Source organism: Mustela erminea, chromosome 11 (genome assembly GCF_009829155.1).
Source record: "Mustela erminea isolate mMusErm1 chromosome 11, mMusErm1.Pri, whole genome shotgun sequence".
NCBI classification, from domain to species: Eukaryota; Metazoa; Chordata; class Mammalia; order Carnivora; family Mustelidae; genus Mustela; species Mustela erminea.
Window position 1 is genome coordinate 80,929,699 of NC_045624.1, and position 27,378 is coordinate 80,957,076.

At 34.7% G+C, this 27,378-nt stretch overlaps 1 protein-coding gene across 4 annotated transcripts in view; it reads left to right on the forward strand.

The window, feature by feature from the left end:
• Positions 1–27,378, forward strand: part of HGF (hepatocyte growth factor) — a 102,449-nt gene that overhangs the window by 68,563 nt on the left and 6,508 nt on the right. For 3 of the 4 annotated variants that reach the window (XM_032304975.1, XM_032304974.1, XM_032304976.1), the window contains 5 exons: positions 1,472–1,546; positions 2,322–2,468; positions 2,964–3,070; positions 3,156–3,301; positions 13,132–15,110. In XM_032304975.1, coding sequence (XP_032160866.1) covers positions 1,472–1,546; positions 2,322–2,468; positions 2,964–3,070; positions 3,156–3,301; positions 13,132–13,308 — 652 coding nt within the window. In that variant the 3' untranslated portion in view covers positions 13,309–15,110. Of the gene's footprint in view, positions 1–1,471; positions 1,547–2,321; positions 2,469–2,963; positions 3,071–3,155; positions 3,302–13,131; positions 15,111–27,378 lie in introns of those variants that run through there. The other variant, XM_032304977.1, reaches the window with a different exon arrangement.

A 27,378-nucleotide genomic window follows, 5' to 3' on the forward strand; every position in this document is an offset into this window, starting at 1 on the left:
ATATAAACATACATAAGACTTTAGACACCAGGTAGAAGATGGTCTAAACTTCTTTTAATATATCCTTCTTGCAAGGAGAAACCCATCAAATTTTACAAATATTTATGTCGATAATTATAGTGTAGCTGTCCTAGGTGTGTAGTACTGAAACAGAATTGTGAAACTCACCAGAATATTACAGCCAATTATGAAATATAAAGATTTAATGAAAGCTGCCAACTTTGGGGGAAGAGTGTTTCATTTTATTTGTGAAAGAAAATGTTCCAGGAATCCATATATCTGAATGAATAAGTGATTCTTTGCAAATCTCATGACTCCAGGAAAAAAAAAAAGACATATACTTCTAAATTTTTTATTACCCACGGGAGAATGTATAAGAATACTCCTTTGGAAGTCTCCATCCTTTGAGGAGCAGGTGAAACTCTTTTACATCAGATTAGAGTAGTATAAACTTTTAGATAAGTATATTTTTCTTTTAGATCCAAGTCCTCACTAAAAACAGCTGGTTAGTTATTCTTCCAAAACACTTACTGAGAGGAACAGAAATTAAAACTCGATATATAATCTCATCCTGCTCTGTGGTACAGGCCATAAATAATTGTGGTCTTAGTCTGGGAAACTTCTTCTATTACCCTCTGAAGCACTGAACATCTGTACTCTTTGGAAATGTAAATTGTGAAAAGTTGTGCTTTTTCCATTTCTCTGCCAAAAAATAATGCATCTACAGATTTAGGATATGATCAAACAAATGTACTAGTATTTTTTATTCTCTACAGATATTTTATAATTTCCCAGATGATACGTTCACAAAATTGTTTTAATTTTATAAGCGAAATTTTATATTGCTTCTTTTAAGCTGAACAAATTTACTCAAACTCAGCAATGTTCTAAGTTAATGTATCAAAAATAAATAATGGTAATTAAGAGGGGAATAGTGTATAAATATGCATTGCTACCATCAGATAGTTTTCATAGTTTATGTAAAAACCCAGATTCGCATTTTTATAATCAGACCCTGAATTTAAAACCATGTTGTTTTTGTTGTTCTTTTGTGATTTTTTTTTGTTTATTCTAACTATTCTATTTTTAGAATAGGATAGAGCAAGTCTCTATCCTTGCTCTCCCAAGGATATTTTTAGAATAGGATAGAGCAAGTCTCTATCCTTGCTCTCCCAAGGATAGAGACACACACATGTGAATGTGCATGTTGGCAATGGCTCCTTATGCAAAAATAAAGTTGATTTCCTAAAATTGTAATCACATTATAAAAAAATGCTAATGCTACAATCATCAAATATCATCCTTTCAGTCAAAGGACTACTCAATTTATTCTAGTTAACTCTGAGTTAATTTCTACATTTTTCTCCCAAATACACTTATTTTTTAACAAACAGAGCCATAGGTTTTGCATTAATTGGCAGGCACCCGTTCCACACAGATGTTACTTGTTTCTCTTTCCTGTTTCTCATAGAAATAAACATATCTGTGGAGGATCATTGATAAAGGAAAGTTGGATTCTTACCGCAAGACAATGTTTCCCTTCTCGGTAAGTGTTTCTGAAACCAATATTTGTTTTGAGCACTTAAAAATATGTAGACTTCCATTTAGCTTTCAGACTTAGAATGTGTATTCATTTAACAGATTCAGCAACAAGGAATGAATAAATTAATTTCTTTCTTTAGATTTAGTTAACAAAGCCTACTTGGATGTAATGGATATTTATGACTGGATACTCCTGTTCCGTTCTTTCCACAATTGGCATTACTCTCATTTGGGGGTAAATTTTGCTAGAATTATGTAAATAACTTTTCCTCAACTTCTTCCTTGCATGCTGTATGTCTAGGTAGACATCCTGAGAATAATTTTTAATGAGAATTAGCCTAAGAAAAGTTAGGGAGGCAGCATTTGTAAGTTGACTTCCTGATTCTCATCAAGGTCTCTGATTTTGTTAGTATAAATTTTTAATCCTAATTGACAATCAAACATATACAAAGTTAAGAAGGAAAATCTGCAGAATATTATAATTCATGTAATGTGCTTTACCTGAAAATTTTTCAAATATGATTTACTCTTAAGCCTTATCAAAAGGTCTTATTTTTTCTTAAATAGCTGTTTCAAAATTGAGCAGTTTAAAGGCTCTTTTTGCTTCTGTGTGCTTGTAGCATTCAGAATCTCCGTAAGAAATGTGTTGCTCTTTATTATACTTTGATTCAAATTTTAAATTTAGGTTATTTATCTGCCCTTATAAACTGAAATAATAATATGTGTGAACAATATCACCCAGTTTAAAATTATATTTTATATTTTAATTTTTTACTTAGAAACAAAGACTTGAAAGATTATGAAGCTTGGCTTGGGATTCATGATGTCCACGGAAAAGGAGATGAGAAACGCAAACAGGTTCTAAATGTTTCCCAGCTGGTGTATGGGCCTGAAGGATCAGATCTGGTATTACTGAAGCTTGCTAGGTTAGTTGCTTGAGAGCATTTTTAAGCTACAGTGGAATTCGTGAAGCTTTTTCTTCAGTTATGTGGCTATTCTCTCTTTTATGTAAACATATTATAATAGCTTGTCATATGTTCTGTGTGTGTGTGTATAGAGAAAAAGAGAGTCATCTTCAAAATTTTCAAAAATTAATAAATGAAGTTTGACCAACAGTCTGATCAGCCTGCTCTAAAATCAAAACTTAGTGAATCATTTGATAACTTTAATAGTTAAAATAATGAATAAAAAAATGCAGTGACCATTTAGCAGGTAATATTAGCAAGTAAGTGACTCATTTCTCTGCTACCTATTCCTACCTCTACTACATACATTGTATATTAGACATTCTCTTTTTTTTTAAGAAATAAGACTATTTATTCTCTCTTAATCTCATATTAAAAATTAACACCAAATTTTAATTTGTTAATTTTGGGTTGAATTCAATCAAAGATACTTATCATTGTATTTTCTATTTTCAGGCCTGCTGTCCTGGATGATTTTGTTAGTACAATCGATTTACCTAATTATGGATGCACCATTCCTGAAAAAACCACTTGCAGTGTTTATGGCTGGGGGTATACTGGATGTAAGCTATTTTTAAAATGATAAGGCAATATCATACTTATTTTATTTAAAACAATTCTAACTGTACATTTTTTACCCCATTCTAGCCATCAACTTTGATGGTCTGTTACGAGTAGCACATCTCTATATTATGGGAAATGAGAAATGCAGCCAATACCATCAAGGGAAGGTGACTCTGAATGAGTCTGAAATATGTGCTGGAGCTGAAAATATTGCATCAGGACCATGTGAGGTAAAAAGAGCATTTTTAAAAAAATAAGAAGTATATAATAAATATCATAACTTGTGTTTCTTTTGTGTGTGTGTTTGGTTCACTTTTCTCAAATAAAAATCATTCTCTACTAATAGAGAGAATTTGGGAAAGATAACTCCCTTCGTTATCCTTGTACACTTATTTTAAATAAACAGTAAGAAAATCCATATTTCATTATCGGCAAGCTGTGATGATATTTGTCTCTCAGAAAGGCAATAAACTAATACAACCAGAGCTCTAGGGGAAAGCTGTTCAAATTAAAAGTATCCAATATGCCGTTTGATACAATAGCTTGCATTTTTCTAATGTTTTCTAAAGTTATCAGATCTTCCCAAATTCTGCCTAAATGAACTCTATGTCTGGTTTTAAACTTTTAAATGTGTTTTTGGTTAAGCCAGTGTGTGTGTGCTTGTGCGTGTGTGTGGTTTAAACGAATTCTATTTTAAAAAACCAAAAGGTCGAAGTTGGTGACTTTAAGAGCTTGAACATTTTCATTTGTTAGGCAATTGTTTTTTTTTCATCTTGGCAGTATTCCAAATTTTATTTTACATAGACAAGGTGTTAAACCATTATTTTACATGTTTTTTTTTTATATTTTAAATTTTATCTATTTTATTTTATGCACATTTTGTGCTTCTAAAATTATTTCTGAAGTTTAGAACTTTTTTAAAAATTTTTATTCAAAATTTTAATTCCATTATGGTTAACATTAAGTGTTATATCAGTTTATGCTATACAATACAGTGATTCAAAAATTCAACACATTACTCAAGGCTCATCATATAATCTTAATCCCCTTCACCTATCTCACCTCCCTCTACTCTGGTAACCATCAGTATGCTCTCTATTGTTAAAATTCTGGGTGTTTTTGTTTTTGTTATTGTTTTGTTTTGTTTTTTTGGTTTGTCTTTTTTTTTTCTTTGTTGTGTCTCCTAAATTGTACATATGAGTGAAATTATATGGTATTTGTCTTTCTCTGACTCACTTATTTCACTTAGCATTATACTCCCTAGATTCATCCTTGTTGCTGCAAAGCAAGATTTCATTCTTTTTTAATGGCTGAGTAATATTCCTGTGTGTGTGTGTGTGTGTGTGGATCAGATCTTCATTATCCATTTGTCTATTGATGGACACTTGAGCGGCTTCCATAATTTGGCTATTGTAAGTAATGCTGCAATAAACAGGGGTGCATATACCTTTTTGAATTACTGTTTTCATATTCTAGGGTGAATACCTAGTAGTGGAATTACTGGATCATACAATAGTTCTATTTTTAATTTTTTGAGGAACCTCCATACTGTCCTTCAAAGTAGTTATACCAGTTGGCATTCCCACCAATAGTGCAAGAGGGTTCCTTGTTTTTCCACATCCTGGCCAATACTTGCTGTTTCTAGTGTTTTAAATTTTAGTCATTCTAACAGGTATGAGATAATATCTTGTGGTTTTGATTTGCATTTCTCTGATGTTAGGTGATGTTGAGCATCTTCTCATGTGTCTGTTTGCCATCTGTGTATTTTTGAAGAAATGTTTGTTCTTATCTTCTGACTATTTTTCAATTGGATTTTTTATTTTTTTGGTGTTGATTATATAAGCTTTATATATTTGGATGTTAACCCTTCATCAGTTATGTCATTTGCCAATATCCTCTCCCATTCATTAGGTAGCCTTTTAGTTTGTTGACTGTTTCTTTCACTGTGCAAAAGCTTTTTATTTTCATGTTTGATGTAGTCCCAGTAATTTATTCTTTACTTTTGTTTCCCTTACCTCAAGAGACATAGCTAGAAAAAATGATTTATGGCTTATTTAAGAGAAATTACTGCCTGTGCTCTCTTCTATGATTTTTATAGTTTTAAGTCTCACATTTATGTCCTTAATCCATTTTGAATTTATTTTTGTGTATGGTGTAAAAAGTGATCCAATTTCATTCTTTTGCCTGTAACCAGTTTTCCAAACACCATTTGTTGAAGAGACTGTCATTTTCCCATTAAGTCTTCTTTCCTCCTTTGCCGAAGATTAATTGACTATATAATTGTGGGTTTATTTCTGAATTTTCTATTCCATTCCATTGATCTATGTGTCTATTGTTTGCCAGTACCATACAGTTTTGATTATGACAGCTTTGTAGTATATCTTAAAATCTAGGATTGTGATACCTCCAGTTTCATTCTTCTTTTTCAATTGTTTTGCCATTCAGGGTATTTTGTGGTTCCATATAAATTTGATTGGTTGTTTTTTCTAGTTCTGTGAAAAATGGTGTTGGTATTCTGATAGGGATTGCATTAAATCTGTAGATTGCTCTGTGTAGCATGGACATTTTAACAATATTTTTTCTCTCAGTCCATGAACATGGACTGCCATTCCCTTTCTTTGTGCTATCTTCAATTTCTTTCATCATTGTTTTGCAGTTTTCAGAACACAGGTCTTTCACTACCTTGGTTAAGTTTATTTCCAGGTATTTCATTATCTTTGGTGCAATTGTAAATGGGATTGTTTTCTTAATTTCTCTTTCTGCTAATTCATTATTTGTATATGGAAATGCATTAGATTTCTTTTTTTTAATTTAATTTTCTTTTTTCAATGTTCCAAGATTCATTGTTTATGTACCACATCCAGTACTCCATGCAATATGTGCCCTCCATAATACCCACCAAGGGCTCACCTAAGCCCTCATCCCCCTTTCCTCCAAAACCCTCAGTTTGTTTCTCAGAGTCCACGGTCTCTTATGGTTCATCTCCCCCTCCAATTTCCCTCACTTCACTTTTCCTTTCCTTCTCCTAATGACCTCCATGTTATTCCTTATGTTCCACAAGTAAGTGAAACCATATGATAATTGACTTTCACTGCTTGACTTATTTCACTCAACACAATGTCCTCCAGTTCCCTTCATGTTGATACAAAAGTTGAGTATTCACCCTTTCTGATAGCTGTGTAATATTCCATTGTATATGTGGACCTTATTTTCTTTATCCAGACGTCTGTTGAAGGGCATCCTGGTTCCTTCCACAGTTTGGCGACTGTAGCCATTGCTGCTATGAACATGGGGGTACAGATGGCCCTTCTTTTCACTACATCTATATTGTTGGAGTAAATACCCAGTAATGCAATTGCAGGGTCATAGGGTAGCTCTATTTTTAATTTCTTGAGGAATCTCCACAGTGTTCTCCAAAATGATTGCACCAACTTGTATTCCCACAAACAGTGTAAGAGGGTTCCCCTTTCTCCACATCCTCTCCAACAGTTGCTGCTTCCTGTCTTGTTAATCTTTGCCATTCTAACTGGTGTAAGGTTGTATCTCAATGTGGTTTTGATTTAAATTTCCCTGATGGCTAATAATGATGAAGATATTTTCATGTGTATGCTAGCCATTTGTATGTCTTCTTTGGAGAAGTGTCTGTCTGTTCATGTCTTCTGCCCGTTTTTTGACATGATTATCTATTCTGTATTTGTTGAGTTTGAGGAGTTCTTTATAGATCTTGGATATCAGCCCTTTGTCTGTAGTGTCATTTGGGAACATCTTCTCCCATTCTGTGGGTTGTCTCTGTTTTGCTGACTGTTTCCTTTTCTGTGCAGAAGCTTTTTATCTTGATGAAGTTCCAAAATGACAAAATACAGCACTCTTTCCTGATTAAAATGCTTCAGTATAGGGATAGAGGGAACATTACTCAGCTTCATAAAATCCATCTATGAAAACCCCACAGTGAATACCATTCTCAATGGGGAAAAGCTGACAGTCTTCCCTTTGAGATCAGAAACATGACAAGGATCCCTACTCTTGCCACTGTTGTTCAACATACTACTAGAAGTCCTAGCAACAGCAATGAGACAACAAAAAGAATAAAAGGTATTCAATTTGGCAAAGAAGAAGTCAAACTCTCTCTTCACAGATGACATGGTAGTTTGTATGGAAAACCCAAAGGAATCCACTCCCAAACTACTAGAACTCATACAGCAATTCAGTAATATGGCAGGATACAAGATCAATGCATAGAAATCTGTTGTTTTCTTATACACTAACAATGAAAATATAGAAAGGGAAATTAGAGAATGGATTCCATTTACTATAGCACCAAGAACCATAAGATATTTGGGAATAAACCTAACCAAGGAGGTAAAGGATCTGTACTCGAAGAGCCACAAAACACTCATGAAAGAAATCAAAGAAGACACAAAGGATGGAAAAACATTCCATGTTCATGGATTGGAAGAATAAACATTGTTAAAACGTCTATACTGCCCAGAGCAATCTATACTTTCAATGCCATCCTGATGAACATTCCACTGGCATTTTTCAAAGTGCTGGAACAAACAATCCTAAAATTTGTATGGAACCAGAAGAGACCCCAAATTGTTAAGAAAATGTTGAAAAAGAAAAACAAAGCTGGGGGCATCATGTTGCCTGATTTCAAGCTTTACTACAAAGCTGTGATCACCAAAACATCATAGTACTGGCGTAAAAACAGACACATGAACTAATGGAACAGGGTAGAGAGACCAGATATGGACCCTCAACTCTATGGTCAAATAATCTTTGACAATGCAGGAAAAAAATATCCAGCAGAAAAAAGACAGTCTCTTCAATAAATGGTGGTGGGAAAATTGGACAGCTATGTATAGAAGAATGAAACTCGACCATTCTCTTATACCATACACAAAGATAAACTCACAATGGATGAAAGACGTCAACATGAGACAGGAATCCATCAAAATCCTAGAGGAGAACATAGGCAGTAACCTCTTCAGCATTAGATTTCTATAGATTGATTTTGTATCCTGTCACCTGTCTAAATTCATTCATCAGTTCTAGTAGTTTCTTAGTGGAGTCTTTAGGGTTTTCTATGTAGAATATCATGTCATCTGCAAATAGTGAAAATTGGACTGCTTCCTTGCTTATTTGAATGCCTTTCTTTTCTTTCCCGTTTCTGATTGCTGTGGCTAGGACTTGCAGTACTATGTTAAGTAACAGTGGTGAGAGGGGACATGCCTTTCTTATTCTCAACAATATAGGAAAAGCTTCAGCTTTTCCCCAGTGAGGATGATATTAGCTATGTATTTTTCATAGATGGCCTTTATGATGTTGAGGCAGGTTCCCCCCAAACCCATTTTGTGGAAGGTTTTTTTAAAAATCATGAATAGATGTGGTACTTTGTCAAATGCTTTTTTCGTATCTATTGAAATAATCATATGGTTTTTAGCCATTCTCTTGTTTGTATGATGTATTGTGTTGATTGATTTGCAAATATTGAATCACTCTTATATCCCAGGAATAAATCTCAGTCACAGTGAATGATTTTTAAATGTATTGTTGGGTTTGGTTTGTTAACACTTGGATGAGGATTTCTGCATCTATGTTCATCAGAGATGGCCTGTACTCTTTTTCTGTAGCATCTTTATCTGGTTTTGATATCAAGGTAATGCTGACTTCATAGAATGAATTTGAAAGCTTTTCTTTCTCTTCTATTTGTTGGAATTGTTTGAGAATAAATATTAATTCTTTTTTAAATGTTTGGTGGAATTCACCTGAGAAGCCTTCTGGTCCCAGACTTTTGTTTTTTGAGAGTTTTTTTTTTTTTTTTTTTTTTACTGATTTAATTTCATTGGTGGTAATTGGTCTGTTTTTAAATTTTCTAGTTCCTCCTGATTCAGTTTTGGAAATTTATATGTTTCTAGGAATTTATCCATTTCTTCTAGGTTGTCCAATTTGTTGGCATATAATTTTTTGTAATATTCTCTTACAATTGTATTTCTATATTGTCAGATGTTATATTTCATCTTCATTTCTGATTTTATTTGAGTCTTCCTTCTGCCTTTCTCTGTCTCTCTTTCTCTATGATGAGTCTGGCTAAAGAATTACTGATTTTGTTAGTCTTTCCAAAGAGCCAGCTTCTAGTTTCATTGATCTGCTCTATTGTGTGTCTAGTTTCTTTCTTTTTTTATTTTTTTCCTCCCCTAATCTTTATTATTCCTTGGTCTGGGTTTTGTTTACTCTTTGTATAGGTCCTTTAGGTATAAGGTTAGGTTCTTTACCTGAGATTTTTCTTGCTTCTTGAGGTAGGCCTGGATTGCTATAAATTTCCATTTTGTAACAGCTTCTGCTGCATCCCAAAGATTTTAGACCACTGTGTTTTCATATTCATTTGTCTCCATGTTTGTTTGTTTTTATGTTATTTAACCTAAATATATTTGTGGTCTTTCCAGATTTTTTCTTGTGGTTGATTTCTAGTTTTATAGTGTTGTGGTTGGAAAAGATGCATGATGCAGCTTCAATCTTTTTGAATTTATTGAGACTTGCCTTGTGGCCTTATACGTGATCTATTCTGGAGAATGTCACCTGTGCAATTGACTTCTACTGTTTTAGAATGAAATGTTCTGAATATATCTGTAAAATCCATCTGGTCTATTGTATCATTCAAAGCCACTGTTTCTTTACTGATTTTCTGTTTGGATGATTTATCCATTGATCTAAGTGGAGTCTTAAAGTTTTCCTACTATTATTGCATTACTATAAATTACTTCCTTTATGTTTGTTATTAGATGCTTTATGTATTAGGGTGCTCCCATATTAGGTACATAAATATCTACAATTTTTTTATGATGCTTTGTTAGACACCATACAGTACCTCATTTTTTTTTATTTAGTGTTTCACGATTCATTGTTTACATATAACACTCAGTGCTCCATGCAATTGCTCTATCTTCTTATTGGATTCATCCCTGTATGGTTATATAGTATCCTTCTTTATCTCTTGTTACAGTCTTTGTTTTAAAGTCTATTTTGTATGATATAAATATTCTTATGCCTGGCTTTCTTTTCACTTCCATTTGCATGATAAATGCTTTTCCATCTATTTATTTCCAATCTCCATATGTCTTTAGGTCTAATATGATTCTCCTCTAGGCAGCATATACATGGGTCTTGCTTTTTTATTCATTCTGTCACCTTATGTCTTTTGATTGGAGTGTTTAGATGTATTTTGAATATAAGAGACACAGTCTCCAAGCCTAGGAGCTTTGGAGTTGGGGAATACTATGTGAGATAAGATATGGAATGAGTTCAATAAGTAGTGAAATCTCTTTTGACATGTAGGAAAATAAATATGGAGAATAAATATGTATTTCCAAGCATGTGCTATATATATTGGTCTGAGATTCTATTCCTGATAAAATACATTTCATAAGTTAGAGTCTTAAAAACTGCTTTAAAATGACATAGTTAGAAACAGATTGTGTATAACTACTTTCAGGTTTGATGTTTTCCCAGTAAATCAGTATTACTTCGTTCATTATTAGAACTGAAAATCTGCTGGAAGAATGATTGATTGATAGATTGATTGCTTACTTAGCTACCTATTTACACTAAGAGCCCTTTAAACACAAAGGTTTGAGCTCAACCCAATCATTTAAGAATCTATGACTTATCCAGTACTATTGTCATTACTAAAAATGCTTCGACAACTGATCATTAGGAATAGCCTACAATATGATTTATCATTTATACATTGATAGATTTCTAACTTTAGCATTGAATTATTTACTGCAGTATCATGTATTTGTTATTTTTATCCATGTTGGCAAGATAATTTTTAAAATTGATTCTGCCATTTCTCAAAAATACATTTTTTTAATCACTTATATTTAAAAGGTAATATAATCCCTGAAGCCATTGAAATCTAAACACTTGAAGAAGACCTCCCAGATGTTTGTATAATAGCAATAGGATCACATTTGGAGGAAGTCTGCCAAAGTGAATTGCTTTTAAAGAGTTTTTATCAGTAATCATTGCTGTATTTTTTAAAAATCATATTAACTTATGTGTCATAATTTATATGTGTCTTAGAATAACCTATTTTCCCTTACTGTTTTATTTCCTGTTTTACCTCTGTCTTAATTTCCCCATCATACAATGTTGATAACGCTCTTCTTTTTTTTTTCTTTTAAAGATTTTATTTATTTATTTGACAAACAGAGATCACAAGTAGGCAGAGAGGCAGGCAGGGGTGGGGGAAACAGGTTCCCTGCTGAGCAGAGAGCCCTATGCAGGACTCAATCCCAGGACCCTGAGATCATGACCTGAGCCAAAAGCAGAGGCTTAACTCACTGAGCCACCCAGGCGCCCTGATAGTGCTCTTCTTTACATGTGTTACAGAAGTAAATCCTATAGTAGTTTCATTTTCATTTATCACATCACTGTTAGGAGAATATTAAGGTAGTCTCAAACACTCTTCTTCACAAAAGGATGCCAAAAGTCCGTCACTGCAATCTTAGAAGGCTACATGGTGCATGAAAATGATGCAGCATATTTGTAATGATTTTATATATAATAATATGCATTAGTGTATACATGTTTATAAAAATATACACACAAATCAATCTATCAATCTATTCATATTTCATCTATCATCTATCTGTGTATGATGATAAAACGGGGTAACCATATAAAAAAATGTCATGAAATTAGAAGCTACCTTCTACAAAGGGGGGTATGATATATAAAAAAATACATAATATAATTATGTTAACTACAAATGCAACAGTAAATTCAGGAATATTCTTTCTTTATACCCCCAAACATAATTTCCAAACAGTAAATAGAATTATTTTATTAGTTATGATTTATACTTAATTTTCTAAAATCTTTTTGGGGACAAGATTAAAGGAAGGAAAGCAAAAAAGGGAAAATTTTTTTTTAAAGATTTTATTTATTTATCAGAGAGAGAGAGGGGGAGAGAGTGAGCACAGGCAGACAGAATGGCAGGCAGAGGCAGAGGGAGAAGCAGACTCTCCGCTGAGCAAGGAGCCCGATGTGGGACTCGATCCCAGGACGCTGGGATCATGACCTGAGCTGAAGGCAGCTGCTTAACCAACTGAGCCACCCAGGCGTCCCGAAATAAGGGAAATTTTGATGCAATTTAATAATTAAAACTGTATGATTATAGGTGGAGTACAAAAGTTATTATATTTTTTGCATTTTCTAAATTGTCTATATTGAACATATTTTGAACATCAGAGGAAAATAAATGTAAATATAAAGCCTACCTTAAAAATAGCTATCTTTTATTTTGTGTTAATGTATCTGCATTCAACAAAGAAAAAACATTTTAAAAGATGAGTGGATATTTTGTATAAGACAAGTCATTCTTTTTTATGTATTTTAAATAATTAATTAAATTGAGAGAGAGAGAGAGTGTGTGTGTGCAAGCAGGGGGAGAAGCAAAGGGAGAGGTACAAGCAGACTCTATGCTGAGTATGGAGACTGATGTGGGGCCTGATCCCATGACCCTGAGATCACAACCTGAGATGAAATCAAGAGCCACCCAGGCGCCCCTAGAGAAGTCATTCTTTTTGTTGTTGTTGTTAAATTTTTATTTATTTGACAGAGAAAGATCACAAGTAGGCAGAGAGGCAGGCAGAGAGAAAGAGAGAGAGGAGGAAGCAGGATCCCTGCCAAGCAGAGAGCCCGATGCGGGACTCAATCCCAGGACCCTGAGATCATGACCTGAGCTGAAGGCAGAGGCTTAACCCACTGAGCCATCAGGTGCCCCTAGATAAGTCATTATTAAAGGAATACTCCACATCATAGAACACTTTGAACTTCTGTACTTCTCTCAGTCTGACTTGGGTAATTGAATAAAAAGATGACCAATGGCCTAGTACATATATTTATGTCTTCATATCTCAGTTGCAGCTATTCTTTTTCTGTATATGTGCATATTTGAGATCTAAATCTGTATAGGAAATATTAATGAACTATTAATTTTTTTTCTAAGATAATGCTTTTTTGTTGTTTTTATTGTTGTATGTCTTCTTCCTAGGGAGATTACGGTGGCCCACTTGTTTGTGAACAACATAAAATGAGAATGGTTCTTGGTGTCATTGTTCCTGGTCGTGGATGTGCCATTCCAAATCGTCCTGGCATTTTTGTCCGAGTAGCATATTATGCAAAATGGATACACAAAATTATATTAACTTATAAGATACCACAGTCATAGCTGATGGAATTTTGTCTGAAGCTCCAATCAATAGAAATCTATTTTACATGAAGATTTCGGAGAACGTGGAATTAAAATGTCACTTAAAGCAATCCTAAGACAACTACTTGAGTGTCATGTTTGTTAAGATACTCATTAATATTTATGGGTGTTTTCTGTTGTTTTGTTTGTCAGTGTTATTTTGTAAATGTTGAAGTGAATTAAGGTACATGCAAGTGTAGTAACATATCTCCTGAAGATACTTGAATGGATTAAAAACTGCAAAGGTATAATTGCTGGATGATAAAAGATTTAATGGAAAAGTTCAATTAATCTCTCTACGCTGCTTTCCAAGGTTAGTTTATGAATAAACCGTAAGTTAAGCATTATTTTAACCTCACAAAGACAATTTATACCTTTGTCCTTAACTTGTAACTCTATATTAAATTATATTACCTTTCATACACCATACATTATATTTCATTCATTTCTCTTCACTGTGTATCCTCTAATACTGGTCCATACACTTTCTACAAAATCATGTGCCCAACTATGCAGACCTGGGTACACATGTGCATGCACTAGAGTTCAAATCATGGTCTATCTAATATAACCTCTAAATATTCTGCAAGTGTGTACCTGTAGTTTTTCCTTAAGAGAAAAAGAGAAATTTATAAAGACCAGTAGAAATTTCAAGGAAAGGAGAAAGAAAGAAATGACCAACTCATTCTGTATATGTAATCTGTAGATGACCTCTCTACTGGTTGACATTTAAGGTGTGGTCATGACCCACAAAGTTAAGTAACACCTAATCTCTGTGTTTAACTGTATTTATCAACCTAGTCATTGTGTAGTTTCTAATTCTTAAAGAGAGGAGGGTTATGTGTATTAGTATTATTTCTTTCTTTTAAATTTAGGGACCCTTATTTATGCAAAATATTTTTAGATCTACTTTCCTGAAGTATTTTCTTAATTATTCTTAGATAATTGTCTAACTGAAGCTTAAAAAAGTATTTAAGTAGGTTAATTCTAAGACTTGCTGCTGTGATTGGCTTGTAGCTCATCTTCTTTAAATTTTTAAAAATTATTTCAGAGGAAAATTTCCATATGTTTCCAAAGATTTGTAAATAGACTTTTCTCAAACTAGGAATTAAAGTATATATTGAAGAAAAATATCAGGATACATATCTCAACCTAAAAGTTTTTTAGCCTAATGAAACTTCACTCAAGTAAAGGAAAAAAAATGTAAAAGGAAAGGAAAGGAACTAGCTTGTCTAAACGGACTTCAATTATTTTCTAAAGGGGAGTTAAGTCTGCAGAATGAAATATTTTATGAAAATTTCTCCATTTTATCTTATTTCATTTTACATAAATCTTTCAAATACCAAGGGGAATATTCGTTCAAATTTTGTATTGTCTCATAATACAAAATTACCATATTTGTTATTGTATTTGGCATGATCAACTAAAAATCCTGTATTTTTCAAGAAATGAGACAACAAAGTCTAATAGGATAGGCTGTGAATTTTCAAAAAATCACCCTGTACAAATTTTAAAATAATTTTTTGAGTGATTCCAATCCAGTATCCCCATTTCTCTAACTTGTTTCTCTTGAATGATATCAGTTAAGACCAGAGATCCAAACAATGCTCAACGCTTCATAGGACACTGTTCAATCTTGAGTAAAACACTCTTAAATTTACTTGAAAGTTTAGTCCAGGGAGTACAGCAGAGGAAATCCAGAAATAACTATGCGAATCCAGAATATCTATCCAAATTGTGCCAACAAATTGAACACATTATAATAAAACATGTTCTGATATCAAGAAACAGTGAAAGTAAAGAAAGATCTGAAAAGTTGTCAGTCCATGTTATCTTCTTTGATTATATTTTTCTTTCCTTATGTGACTAGAACATAGAACACTAGAAATTTCAAAGGTATATTGTCCCCAAATTAAAGAACTTTTCAGTTTTTTTCTTGAACTGGTAAAATTTGATTAAATCATATATTAATGATATTTGTAAAACATTTATGAAATTCTAATATATCTAAATACTCACATCTTAAGATATTTCTTTCTTGTCTTTTCTCTAAATTTCCATGGAAAGAGAAATAGGAATAGATACAAGATGCAGCTAACTTTTTAGATATTTTGAACTCAATGTTTTCCATTCCATTTCCATTTTATAAATGTTTTCCATTTATTTCCATTTTATTAAAACATACCACCAATAAAACATCAGACATGGTGCACAAAGCAGCCCTAGCTTTGAGAAGTTCCCTTTGTAATGAGGGGAGATCAGTAGACTTGACAGTAAAAGCAAGATGAACAAGATCCATGCAATTTTAGGTGGTATGACAATGAATAATATGTCATTTTTCTCTGGAGAAAAATACTATTTCCTGGTCATTCTTTTCTTAATAAATCACAAGAAATGAAAAATCCAACTTATCCAAAATCCATTGTATTTTGAGTAATGGACAAACAAATCTTTTAATTTAGAAGTTTTCAATGTTATTTTTTGTTTGGGCTGTTTGAATAATGGTTATGTGCTGTTGTAATTGTGGACATTTTCTTATGTCTGCCAGGAATAGTAACATAAAATTAAAATATTTGTCATAATGCCTCTGCCGTGCAGAAGGGATGATAATCCTTTTGTATACTTCTTTAGTTTTATTGTAAAATATGTAATGAGTTTTACCTATTTGCTGTGGGCAGGTCCTCAGTAAAATGGTTTATATTGAGTCAGTCTCTAGCATTAATAGGCTCTTGCTTGCTATCTAAGTGTTTCAAACTATGGGAAACGTGAGACACTGGAAGGCAAGAAAAATAAACAATAATGGCATGTGATAGCAAAATTGTATTTCACTTATTCCTGTGAATATTTCTTGTTGGTACCAATGGTACTATACAAAGTGAATGTTATAGCCACAACATTCATTTAGGGGGAAAAAAAAGAAAAAAAAAAAGCACTGTCAAGAAGTAAGAAACTGTTGTCAGCATTTTGTTCTTTTTAAATATTTTCTTTCTTTTTTAAAAGAGATACTAGTACTGCAATATAGAAATCATGAGGTAAAGAATTTTAATAAACTCTCATACTAAAAAACTTTAAATTGATTTACTGTTTCCACATATCACTTTTAATTTTATCCCGTATTTATAGACAAACTCATTTGAATGATAAAGTTAACTTGAATAAAAAAAATTAGTCTATATGTAAATACTTTACACAATAAAGTTCAAAAAGAAGTTCTCCTTCAATGTTCAACTGAGTTTCATACTAAGAATTTACTAATACAAAAAAAGTTAAAATTTTCTGGTCCCCCAAACCTTGACAGTGTAAATTTAAGTAAGTTCATTTCCATTTGCACAGAAAGTTTCTGTCTTTAGGAAACTGAAAATGGAATACTGTGGATGTTATGACTGTTTGTCTTGGTGTAAATAGGAAATTGATAAGCTGCCTATAGAGTGGTATAGCTGAATGCTTACCCAAAAAGGGAACACTGTGGTTATGACTTGTATATAAAGTTTCTGTAGTTAATAAAGTTGCTATTTTTATAACCATGATTATATTATTATTATTAATAATAATAAAAATATTTTATCAAAATGCTTCCTTTCTCTTATTATAATTATCTGTTCTAGGACTTAATGCAGAAAACAAGGATCATACTGGCAGAAATTACATATACTTTGTTGCAAGAAATACTAGAACTAAGACAAATAGCCATTATTTTTTTCCAGCTTCTATCCATGGCATTATCAGTGGTCTTCATTAAACCATTAATCTCCATGCACTTTGATTTCTCCCACTGTAATATACAATTATTTAGTACTTTTCATATTTGCTAGAATGGTGCTGTGATATACCTTGCTAATATAGGCAAAATATTGTCATGAAGGATCATCTGAATTCCTTTACCGTCACCACTATGTATCACAAAAGCAATTGTAAATGATCCAATTAATCAATTAATCAATCTATATCTCTTTAAAATAATCATTAAATTCAGAATAAATGTGAATCCAACAGATTCACCTAATTCAAACTGAAAGCAAGCTTGGAAGAACATATTATCAATTGATCTAACCAAACAGAACTCTATAACACTATTGATTATTTCAAGTTATATTGTCTCTTCCCCAAAAAAGTTGCACAATTAATTTTCTGGCATAGATACCTATTTCAGTTGATGATTAATACATCTAACTCTAGATCTTTGATAGTATCTTCTCTTCCTAATGATTGTTATCTAAGCAGAATATTTGCATTTATTCAGTTATGGTATCTGTATTTCTGGTAGCAGTATCAAATAATTTTTAAATACATATATTGTTGATTTTTCTAAATTTTCTTTTCTTCTTCTTCTTTTTTTTTTTTTTTTTTTTTTTTTTTTAAAGAACTCTATTCCATTCTAAACCTATAGTCTGCTGTTTTAAGTAGAATACTCCAGGAAAGGTTCTCTAAGAGATGGTATTTGAGCAGGCATGAAAGCGCAAGCTAGGTAAATATGGGGTCTAATAAATAAAACTTGGACAACATTTTTGTTGGTTTCTTATTATAGTTTATTTATTCTTATAAATTATAATGCTTTAATTACCCCATTTGTCGAAGTCCTGAATAGAATCAACTAAGTTTGCATTCCCTCAAAGTTTTAGTCCAGAAGGTTCACTGCTATTCAATTTCACTATTTTCTGACACAGGCACCAGCCTTAATCTATACAACCCTAAAAGTGCTTTCTATGTCATTTCACCAAATTGAAACCCTTTCATTAAATCCAGATTAAAAGTGTTATTCTACACAGTCTCTATCTATCTATCTGGTTCCTTAAATTTACAAATATCTCAATTGCATGTGTTGCTTAGGAGAGCCAAAATTTAAAAGTAACTTCAATATAAAAAGAATATTTGTAGTAATTTGGTTAAAGTTTATAGTCCTATGAAGAATATGTTATTTCCTGAAGCACATCTAAGCAAGACAGAAAATGCTGAGCAAAGGAAATAATTCAAAAGAAGTGTGTGATTACAGATTATATGTATTATTTTATGCTTTTAAAAAGATAGAGAAGAACATCAAAACAAAACAAAACCTATCAATCTGACCTAATAGCTAATTCCAAACTGACTCTGGGTCCTCATTTCTCTCAAATACTCCTGAACACCAGTCATTTTATTTTCATTATTTTATTTCACTTCATAAATGTCTTCACTTTTAAACTTCATGCCATGGGACACCTGGGTGGCTCAGTAAGTGAAGCCTCTATCTTTGGCTCAGGTCATGATCCCAGGGATCTGGGATCCAGTCCCAGGAAGGGCTCCCTGCTCCACGTGGAGTTTGCTTCTCCCTCTCCCTCTGCCACTCACCCTGCTTGTGCCCACTCACGCCCAAATAAATAAATAAAATCTTAAAAAAGAATAAACGTCATGCCTGTATTCAAACATTCCTTGTGAATACCAGGCTTCTCTTTAATACCCTCAGCCTTTAAATGTCACATAATTTTTCTTGGGAATCCATCCTCAACACCTGTTATCTAGAAGTCATTACTTCTCCAGCTCTAGGCTGGGTTTGCTGATGGTTCCTTTCCATTTGTTATGAGAGTCTTCCTATGACTGCATGAGATTTATTTTGTTTTTTATTCTGTTTTGTTTTTAAAGATTTTATTTATTTATTTGTCACAGAGAGAGAGCGAGAGAGCATGCATAAGCAGGCAGAGTGGCAGGCAGAGGAGGAGAGAGAAACAGGCTCTCTGCAGAGCAAGGAGCCCAATGTGGGACTCTATCCCAGGACGCTGGGACCATGGCCTGAGCCGAAGGCAACGGCTTAACTACTGAGTCACCCAGGCGTCCCTATTCGGTTTTGTTTTTAATGTGCAAACTGCCTCCACCCAGTTTGAGCTGCTCAGAGACATAAGCAATGTCTTGTTGTTAATATTTGTATATTCTTTATTTTGCACAGTGGTTCACCTGTTACGATACTCTATGGATATTTTACAATTATTATATTCTATAAACCAACCTCTTTTTGAAAGTTTATCAGTATTACACAGAGATGTGCAATTTTTGTAAAAATTAGGCAAATCTCAGTGAGGATTAAGAATTTTAGGGTTTCATATTTAGATTTGAATTAGTAAGTGAGACTATTTTTCAATGGTCTATTGTATTTTACACACCAGAGCACACAGTTGGAAAAAAGAGGAGTTATTAAATCTGAAGAGTTTATACATTTATATTTGTAAATGTGGTCATTAAAAATAAAAATGGAGAAGTAGGTTGTAGCTTGCTATGAATGGAGGTGTTTACTTCATACAGCCTTATACAGTTTTGATTATGTCCGTGAATGTTTCTGCATCTGAGTTTCTTCCATAGAGCATTGATATCATAACATTGAGGGGGAAAGGATTGTATCAATGATTGCAAAAATATTCTGAGGCAACAATAGTCTACTTATTACATATGTGCAAATATGCCATCTGCTGTATATCAAGAAGTTTCACAATATTGTTACTTAATTAACAAAAGGTTTTCATTTGATGACTTCTCCTAATGGAGAGAAATCAACTTGGGGAACACAGTACAATGAAATGAAGTGAGGAAAAGGCAGATGGATTTTCATATTTTTTAAAATTTTTTATTTTTTATAAACATATATTTTTATCCCCAGGGGAACAGATCTGTGATTTGCCAGGTTTACACACTTCACAGCACTCACCCAGCACATACCCTCCCCAATGTCCATAACCCCACCCCCCTTCTCCCAACCCCCCTCCCCCCAGCAACCCTCAGTTTATTTTGTGAGATTAAAAGTCACTTATGGTTTGTCTCCCTCCCAATCCCATCTTGTTTCATTGATTCTTCTCCTACCCACTTAAGCCCCCATGTTGCATCACCATTTCCTCATATCAGGGAGATCATATGATAGTTGTCTTTCTCTGCTTGACTTATTTCGCTAAGCATGATACGCTCTAGTTCCATCCATGTTGTCGCAAATGGCAAGATTTCATTTCTTTTGATGGCTGCATAGTATTCCATTGTGTATATATACCACATCTTCTTGATCCATTCATCTGTTGATGGACATCTAGGTTCTTTCCATAGTTTGGCTATTGTGGACATTGCTGCTATAAACATTCAGGTGCACGTGCCCCTTTGGATCACTACATTTGTATCTTTAGGGTAAATACCCAGTAGTGCAATTGCTGGGTCATACAGTAGATCTATTTTCAACATTTTGAGGAACCTCCATGCTGTTTTCCAGAGTGGTTGCACCAGCTTGCATTCACACCAACAGCGTAGGAGGGTTCCCCTTTCTCGGCATCCTCGCCAGCATCTGTCATTTCCTAACTTGTTGATTTTAACCATTCTGACTGGTGTGAGGTGATATCTCATTGTGGTTTTGATTTGTATTTCCCTGATGTTGAGTGATATGGAGCACTTTTTCATGTGTCTGTTGGCCATCTGCATGTCTTCTTTGCAGAAATGTCTGCTCATGTCCTCTGCCCATTTCTTGATTGGATTATTTGTTCTTTGGGTGTTAAGTTTGCTAAGTTCTTTATAGATTTTGGACTCTAGTCCTTTATCTGATATGTCATTGGCAAATATCTTCTCCCATTTTGTCAGTTGTCTTTTGATTTTGTTCACTGTTTCCTTTGCTGTGCAAAAGCTTTTGATCTTGATGAAATCCCAATAGTTCATTTTTGCCCTTGCTTCCCTTGCCTTTGGCGTTGTTCCTAGGAAGATGTTGCTGCGGCAGAGGTCGAAGAGGTTGCTGCCTGTGTTCTCCTCAAGGATTTTGATGGATTCCTTTCGCACATTGAGGTCCTTCATCCATTTTGAGTCTATTTTTGTGTGTGGTGTAAGGAAATGGTCCAATTTCATTTTTCTGCATGTGGCTGTCCAATTTTCCCAGCACCATTTATTGAAGAGGCTGTCTTTTTTCCATTGGACATTCTTTCCTGCTTTGTCAAAGATTAGTTGACCATAGAGTTGAGGGTCTATTTCTGGGCTCTCTATTCTGTTCCATTGATCTATGTGTCTGTTTTTGTGCCGGTACCATGCTGTCTTGATGATGACAGCTTTGTAATAGAGCTTGAAGTCTGGAATTGTGATGCCACCAACCTTGGCTTTCTTTTTCAATATCCCTTTGGCTATTCGAGGTCTTTTCTGGTTCCATATAAATTTTAGAATTATTTGTTCCATTTCTTTGAAAAAGATGGATGGTACTTTGATAGGAATTGCATTAAATGTGTAGATTGCTTTAGGTAGCATAGACATTTTCACAATATTTATTCTTCCAATCCAGGAGCATGGAACATTTTTCCATTTCTTTGTGTCTTCCTCAATTTCTTTCATGAGTACTTTATAGTTTTCTGAGTATAGATTCTGGGCCTCTTTGGTTAGGTTTATTCCTAGGTATCTTATGATTTTGGGTGCAATTGTAAATGGGATGGACTCCTTAATTTTTCTTTCTTCTATCTTGTTGTTGGTGTAGAGAAATGCAACTGATTTCTGTGCATTGATTTTATATCCTGACACTTTACTGAATTCCTGTACAAGTTCTAGCAGTTTTGGAGTGGAGTCTTTTGGGTTTTCCACATATAGTATCATATCATCTGTGAAGAGTGATAATTTGACTTCTTCTTTGCCGATTTGGATGCCTTTAATTTCCTTTTGTTGTCTGATTGCTGAGGCTAGGACTTCTAGTACTATGTTGAATAGCAGTGGTGATAATGGACATCCCTGCTGTGTTCCTGACCTTAGCAAAAAAGCTTTAGTTTTTCTCCATTGAGAATGATATTTGTGGTGGGTTTTTCATAGATGGCTTTGATGATATTGAGGTATGTGCCCTCTATCCCACACTTTGAAGAGTTTTGATCAGGAAGCGATGCTGTACTTTGTCAAATGCTTTTTCAGCATCTATTGAGAGTATCATATGGTTCTTGTTCTTTCTTTTATTGATGTGTTGTATCACATTGACTGATTTACGGATGTTGAACCAACCTTGCAGCCCTGGAATAAATCCCACTTGGTCGTGGTGAATAATCCTTTTAATGTACTGTTGAATCCTATTGGCTAGTATTTTGGTGAGAATTTTCGCATCTGTGTTCATAAGGATATTGGTCTATAGCTCTCTTTTTTGATGGGATCCTTGTCTGGTTTTAGGATCAAGGTGATGCTGGCCTCATAAAATGAGTTTGGAAGTTTTCCTTCCATTTCTATTTTCTGGAACAGTTTCAGGAGAATAGGAATTAGTTCTTCTTTAAATGTTTGGTAGAATTCCCCCGGGAAGCCATCTGGCCCTGAGCTTTCATTTGTTTGGAGTTTTTTTTTTTTTTTTTTTTTTTTTTACTTCCTTTCTTTTCTTTTTTTTTTTTTTTTTTTTTTTTAATTTATTTCCAGCATCAATCTCCTTACTGGTTATGGGTCTGTTTAGGCTTTCTATTTCTTCCTGGTTCAGTTGTGGTAGTTTATATGTTTCTAGGAATGCATCCATTTCTTCCAGATTGTCAAATTTGTTGGCGGAGAGTTGCTCATAGTATGTTCTTATAATGGTTTGTATTTCTTTGGTGTTAGTTGTGATCTCTCCTCTTTCATTCATGATTTTATTTTTTTGGGTCCTTTCTCTTTTCTTTTTGATAAGTCTGGCCAGGGGCTTATCAATTTTATTAATTTTTTCAAAGAACCAGCTCCTAGTTTCGTTGATTTGCTCTATTGTTTTTTTGGTTTCTATTTCATTGATTTCTCCTCTGATCTTTCTGATTTCTCTTCTCCTGCTGGGCTTAGGGTTTCTTTCTTGTTCTTTCTCCAGCTCCTTTAGGTGTAGGGTTAGGTTGTGTACCTGAGACCTTTCTTGTTTCTTGAGAAAGGCTTGTACTGCTATATATTTTCCTCTCAGGACTGCCTTTGTTATGTCCCACAGATTTTGAACTGTTGTATTTTCATTATCATTTGTTTCCATGATTTTTTTCAATTCTTCTTTAATTTCCCGGTCGACCCATTCATTCTTTAGAAGGACGCTGTTTAGTCTCCATGTATTTGGGTTCTTTCCAAACTTCCTCTTGTGGTTGAGTTCTAGCTTCAGAGCATTGTGGTCTGAAAATATGCAGGGAATGATCCCAATCTTTTGATACCAGTTGAGTCCTGATTTAGGACCGAGGATGTGAATTATTCTGGAGAATGTTCCATGTGCACTAGAGAAGAATGTGTATTCTGTTGCTTTGGGATGAAATGTTCTGAATATATCTGTGATGTCCATCTGGTCCAGTGTGTCATTTAAGGCCTTTATTTCCTTGATGATCTTTTGCTTGGATGATCTGTCCATTTCAGTGAGGGGAGTGTTAAAGTCCCCTACTATTATTGTATTATTGTTGATGTGTTTCTTTGATTTTGTTATTAATTGGTTTATATAGCTGACTGCTCCCACATTGGGAGCATAGATATTTAAAATTGTTAGATCTTCTTGTTGGACAGACCCTTTGAGTATGATATAGTGTCCTTCCTCATCTCTTATTATAGTCTTTGGCTTAAAATCTAATTGATCTGATATAAGGATTGCCACTCCTGCTTTCTTCTGATGTCCATTAGCATGGTAAATTCTTTTCCACCCCCTCACTTTAAATCTGGAGGTGTCTTCAGGCTTAAAATGAGTTTCTTGGAGGCAACATATAGATGGGTTTTGTTTTTTTTTCATTCTGATACCCTGTGTCTTTTGACAGGGGCATTTAGCCCATTAACATTCAGGGTAACTATTGAGAGATATGAATTTAGTGCCATTGTATTGCCTGTAAGCTGACTGTTAGTGTATATTGTCTCTATTCCTTACTGATCTACCACCTGTGGGCTCTCTCTTTGCTTAGAGGACCCCATTCAATATTTCCTGTAGAGCTGGTTTGGTGTTTGCAAATTCTTTCAGTTTTTGTTTGTCCTGGAAGCTTTTAATCTCTCCTTCTATTTTCAATGATAGCCTAGCTGGATATAGTATTCTTGGCTGCATGTTTTTCTCGTTTAGTGCTCTGAAAATATCATGCCAGCTCTTTCTGGCCTGCCAGGTCTCTGTGGATAAGTCAGCTGCCAATCTAATATTTTTACCATTGTATGTTACAGACTTCTTTTCCCGGGGTGCTTTCAGGATTTTCTCTTTGTCACTGAGACTTGTAAATTTTACTATTAGGTGACAGGGTGTGGGCCTATTCTTATTGATTTTGAGGGGCGTTCTCTGAACCTCCTGAATTTTGATGCTCATTCCCTTTGCCATATTGGGGAAATTCTCCCCAATAATTCTCTCCAGTATACCTTCTGCTCCCCTCTCTCTTTCTTCTTCTTCTGGAATCCCAATTATTCTAATGTTGTTTCGTCTTATGGTGTCACTTATCTCTCGAATTCTCCCCTCGTGGTCCAGTAGTTGTTTGTCTCTCTTTTGCTCAGCTTCTTTATTCTCTGTCATTTGGTCTTCTATATCACTAATTCTTTCTTCTGCCTCATTTATCCTAGCAGTGAGAGCCTCCATTTTTTATTGTACCTCATTAATAGCTTTTTTGATTTCAACTTGGTTAGATTTTAGTTCTTTTATTTCTCCAGAAAGGGCTTTTATATCTCCCAAGAGAGTTTCTCTAATATCTTCCATGCCTTTTTCAAGCCCGGCTAGAACCTTGAGAATTGTCATTCTGAACTCTAGAACTGACATATTACCAATGTCTGTATTGATTAGATCCCTAGCCTTCGGTACTGCTTCTTGTTCTTTTTTTTGTGTTGAATTTTTCCGTCTTGTCATTTTGTCCAGATAAGAGTATATGAAGGAGCAAGTAAAATACTAAAAGGGTGGCAACAACCCCAGAAAATATGCTTTAACCAAATTAGAAGAGATCCCAAATCGTGAGGGGGGAGAAAGGGGATAAAAAGAGGTTCGAACAGAAAGAAAGAAAAAAAAAAGAAAAAGAAAAAAAAAAAGGAAAGAAAAGAAATAAAAAAAAGAAAACGAATAAAGAAAAATAGATAAAAGAAAAAATATATATATTAGATAAACTAGTTAAAAAACGTTAAAAAAGAAAAGGGTAAAAGTTAAAAAAAATTTTAGCAGAAGAAGAGAAAAAAAATGAAAAAGAAAAAAATTAAATTAACTGCAAGAATAAAAAAATCACAGGGAGGAAGCCATGAGTTCCGTGCTTTGCTTTCTCCTCCTCTGGAATTCTGCTGCTCTCCTTGGTATTGAAACCGCACTCCTTGGTAGGTGAACTTGGTCTTGGCTGGATTTCTTGTTGATCCTTTGGGGGAGGGGCCTGGTGTAGTGATTCTCAAGTGTCTTTGCCCCAGGCGGAATTGCACCGCCCTTACCAGGGGCCGGGGTGAGTAATCCGCTCGGGGTTGCTTTCAGGAGCTTTTGTTCCCTGAGCGCTTTCTGTAGAGTTCCGGAGGACGGGAATACAAATGGTGGCCTCCTGGTCTCTGGCCCGGAGGAGCTGTGAGCCTGGGGCCCCCACTCCTCTGTGCGCCCTCAGAGAACAGCACCCAGTTACTCCCGTCTTCCTGACCTCCAGCCGTGCTCCGAGCTCACCGAGCCTGCGACCGGTTCAAGGTAACACTGAGCTGTGAGCTTACTGTCGGCTCTGTCTCTGTAGCCGGCTTTCCCGTTCCAATACCCGTAAGCTCTACGACACTCAGACACCCCCGATCCTTCTGTGACCCTGTGGGACTTGAGGCCAGGCTGACCCCGCGTGGGCTTCAGCCCGGTTTAGCCTCTGGAGCGATGTCCCTCAGCGGAACAGACTTTTAAAAGTCCTGATTTTGTGCTCCGTTGCTCCGCCACTTGCCGGGAGCCGGCCCCTCCCCCCGGGGTCTATCTTCCCGTCACTTTGGATTCACGTCTCCGCCAGTCCTACCTTTCAGAAAGTGGTTGTTTTTCTGTTTCCAGAATTGCTGTTCTTCTTCTCTTCGATCTGCCTATGGATTTGCAGGTGTTTGCAATCTTTAGATAAGCTATCTAGCTGATCTCCTGCTAGTTGAAATAGTCTCAGCCTGCTACTTCTCTGCCATCTTGACTCCTCCCTCCTTTTTGAAGCTTTACAAAGATATTGTCCAGTTTTCAGGTCTCTGATTTTTTTAAAGTGGCTAAAATTCAAATGCAGTGATAGTTTAGAAGATAGGACTATACCCTAAAACAGACTTTATAGTCTATAAAAGAAAAATAATGAAAATTTGAAACTATGGAATGATAAAAGTGATTAAGGATCTTTAGAGGAGAGAGGAAAAGGTTCACTTTGGTTGTTTAATGAGTCCTTCCAGTTAAGAGAGTAAGAATTTAGGGAAATAAGATTGATGTTTCAGTCAGGTAGTTTATGTACTAAGCAGAACCTTCTCATTCCTGAACTCATGGAAGCTCTTACTCTGGATATTTCTTAAAATCTTCAATGACTTAGGTAAGCTTTACCCAAACTGGTCTCTTGGAATACTGCTTTCCAGGACACTTTAAAGCTGTAATGGAGACAAAATGGAGCTTGCATAACTTTTAGAGATGTTGGGATACTTTGTTGCAGAGTTCTCAAGGACCTTTAGATGATCATAAGTATTTTGAAGCTTCATGAGAGAGCATGGTATGGCATATTCTTCAAATCTGCTATACTACAGAATCCCCTTAAAACTATGTAGACAACACACTTAGCACAACAGATCTGCTAAATAATGTCTAGAAAAACTTGATTAATGTGTTTATTTTCCGAATAGGAGTCAGTGGTAACTATATAGTTTGAGATTTCTATTGTCTTTCATAATCTACAATGATTTTTCTTTTCTAAAGAAAAATCTCCCATCAATCTTTCCTTTGGAAAATTTTTGCTTTTCTATACTCAATTTGAGTAAAATTCAGACACTTAGGAAAAGTTGAGGCATATTTTTCCCTGACTTAGTCCATCTACTTGAACTCTCATATAATATTATTAACATAACAGGTGCCTGGTGGTTTAGATGGGTAAGCATCTGCCTTCAGCTTGGGTCATGATCCCAGGGTCCTGGGATGGAGCCCCACCTCCATCTCTGTGCTCAGCATGGACTCTGCTTCTCCCTTTCCCTCTACTGCTCCCCCTGCCTGTACTCTTTCAT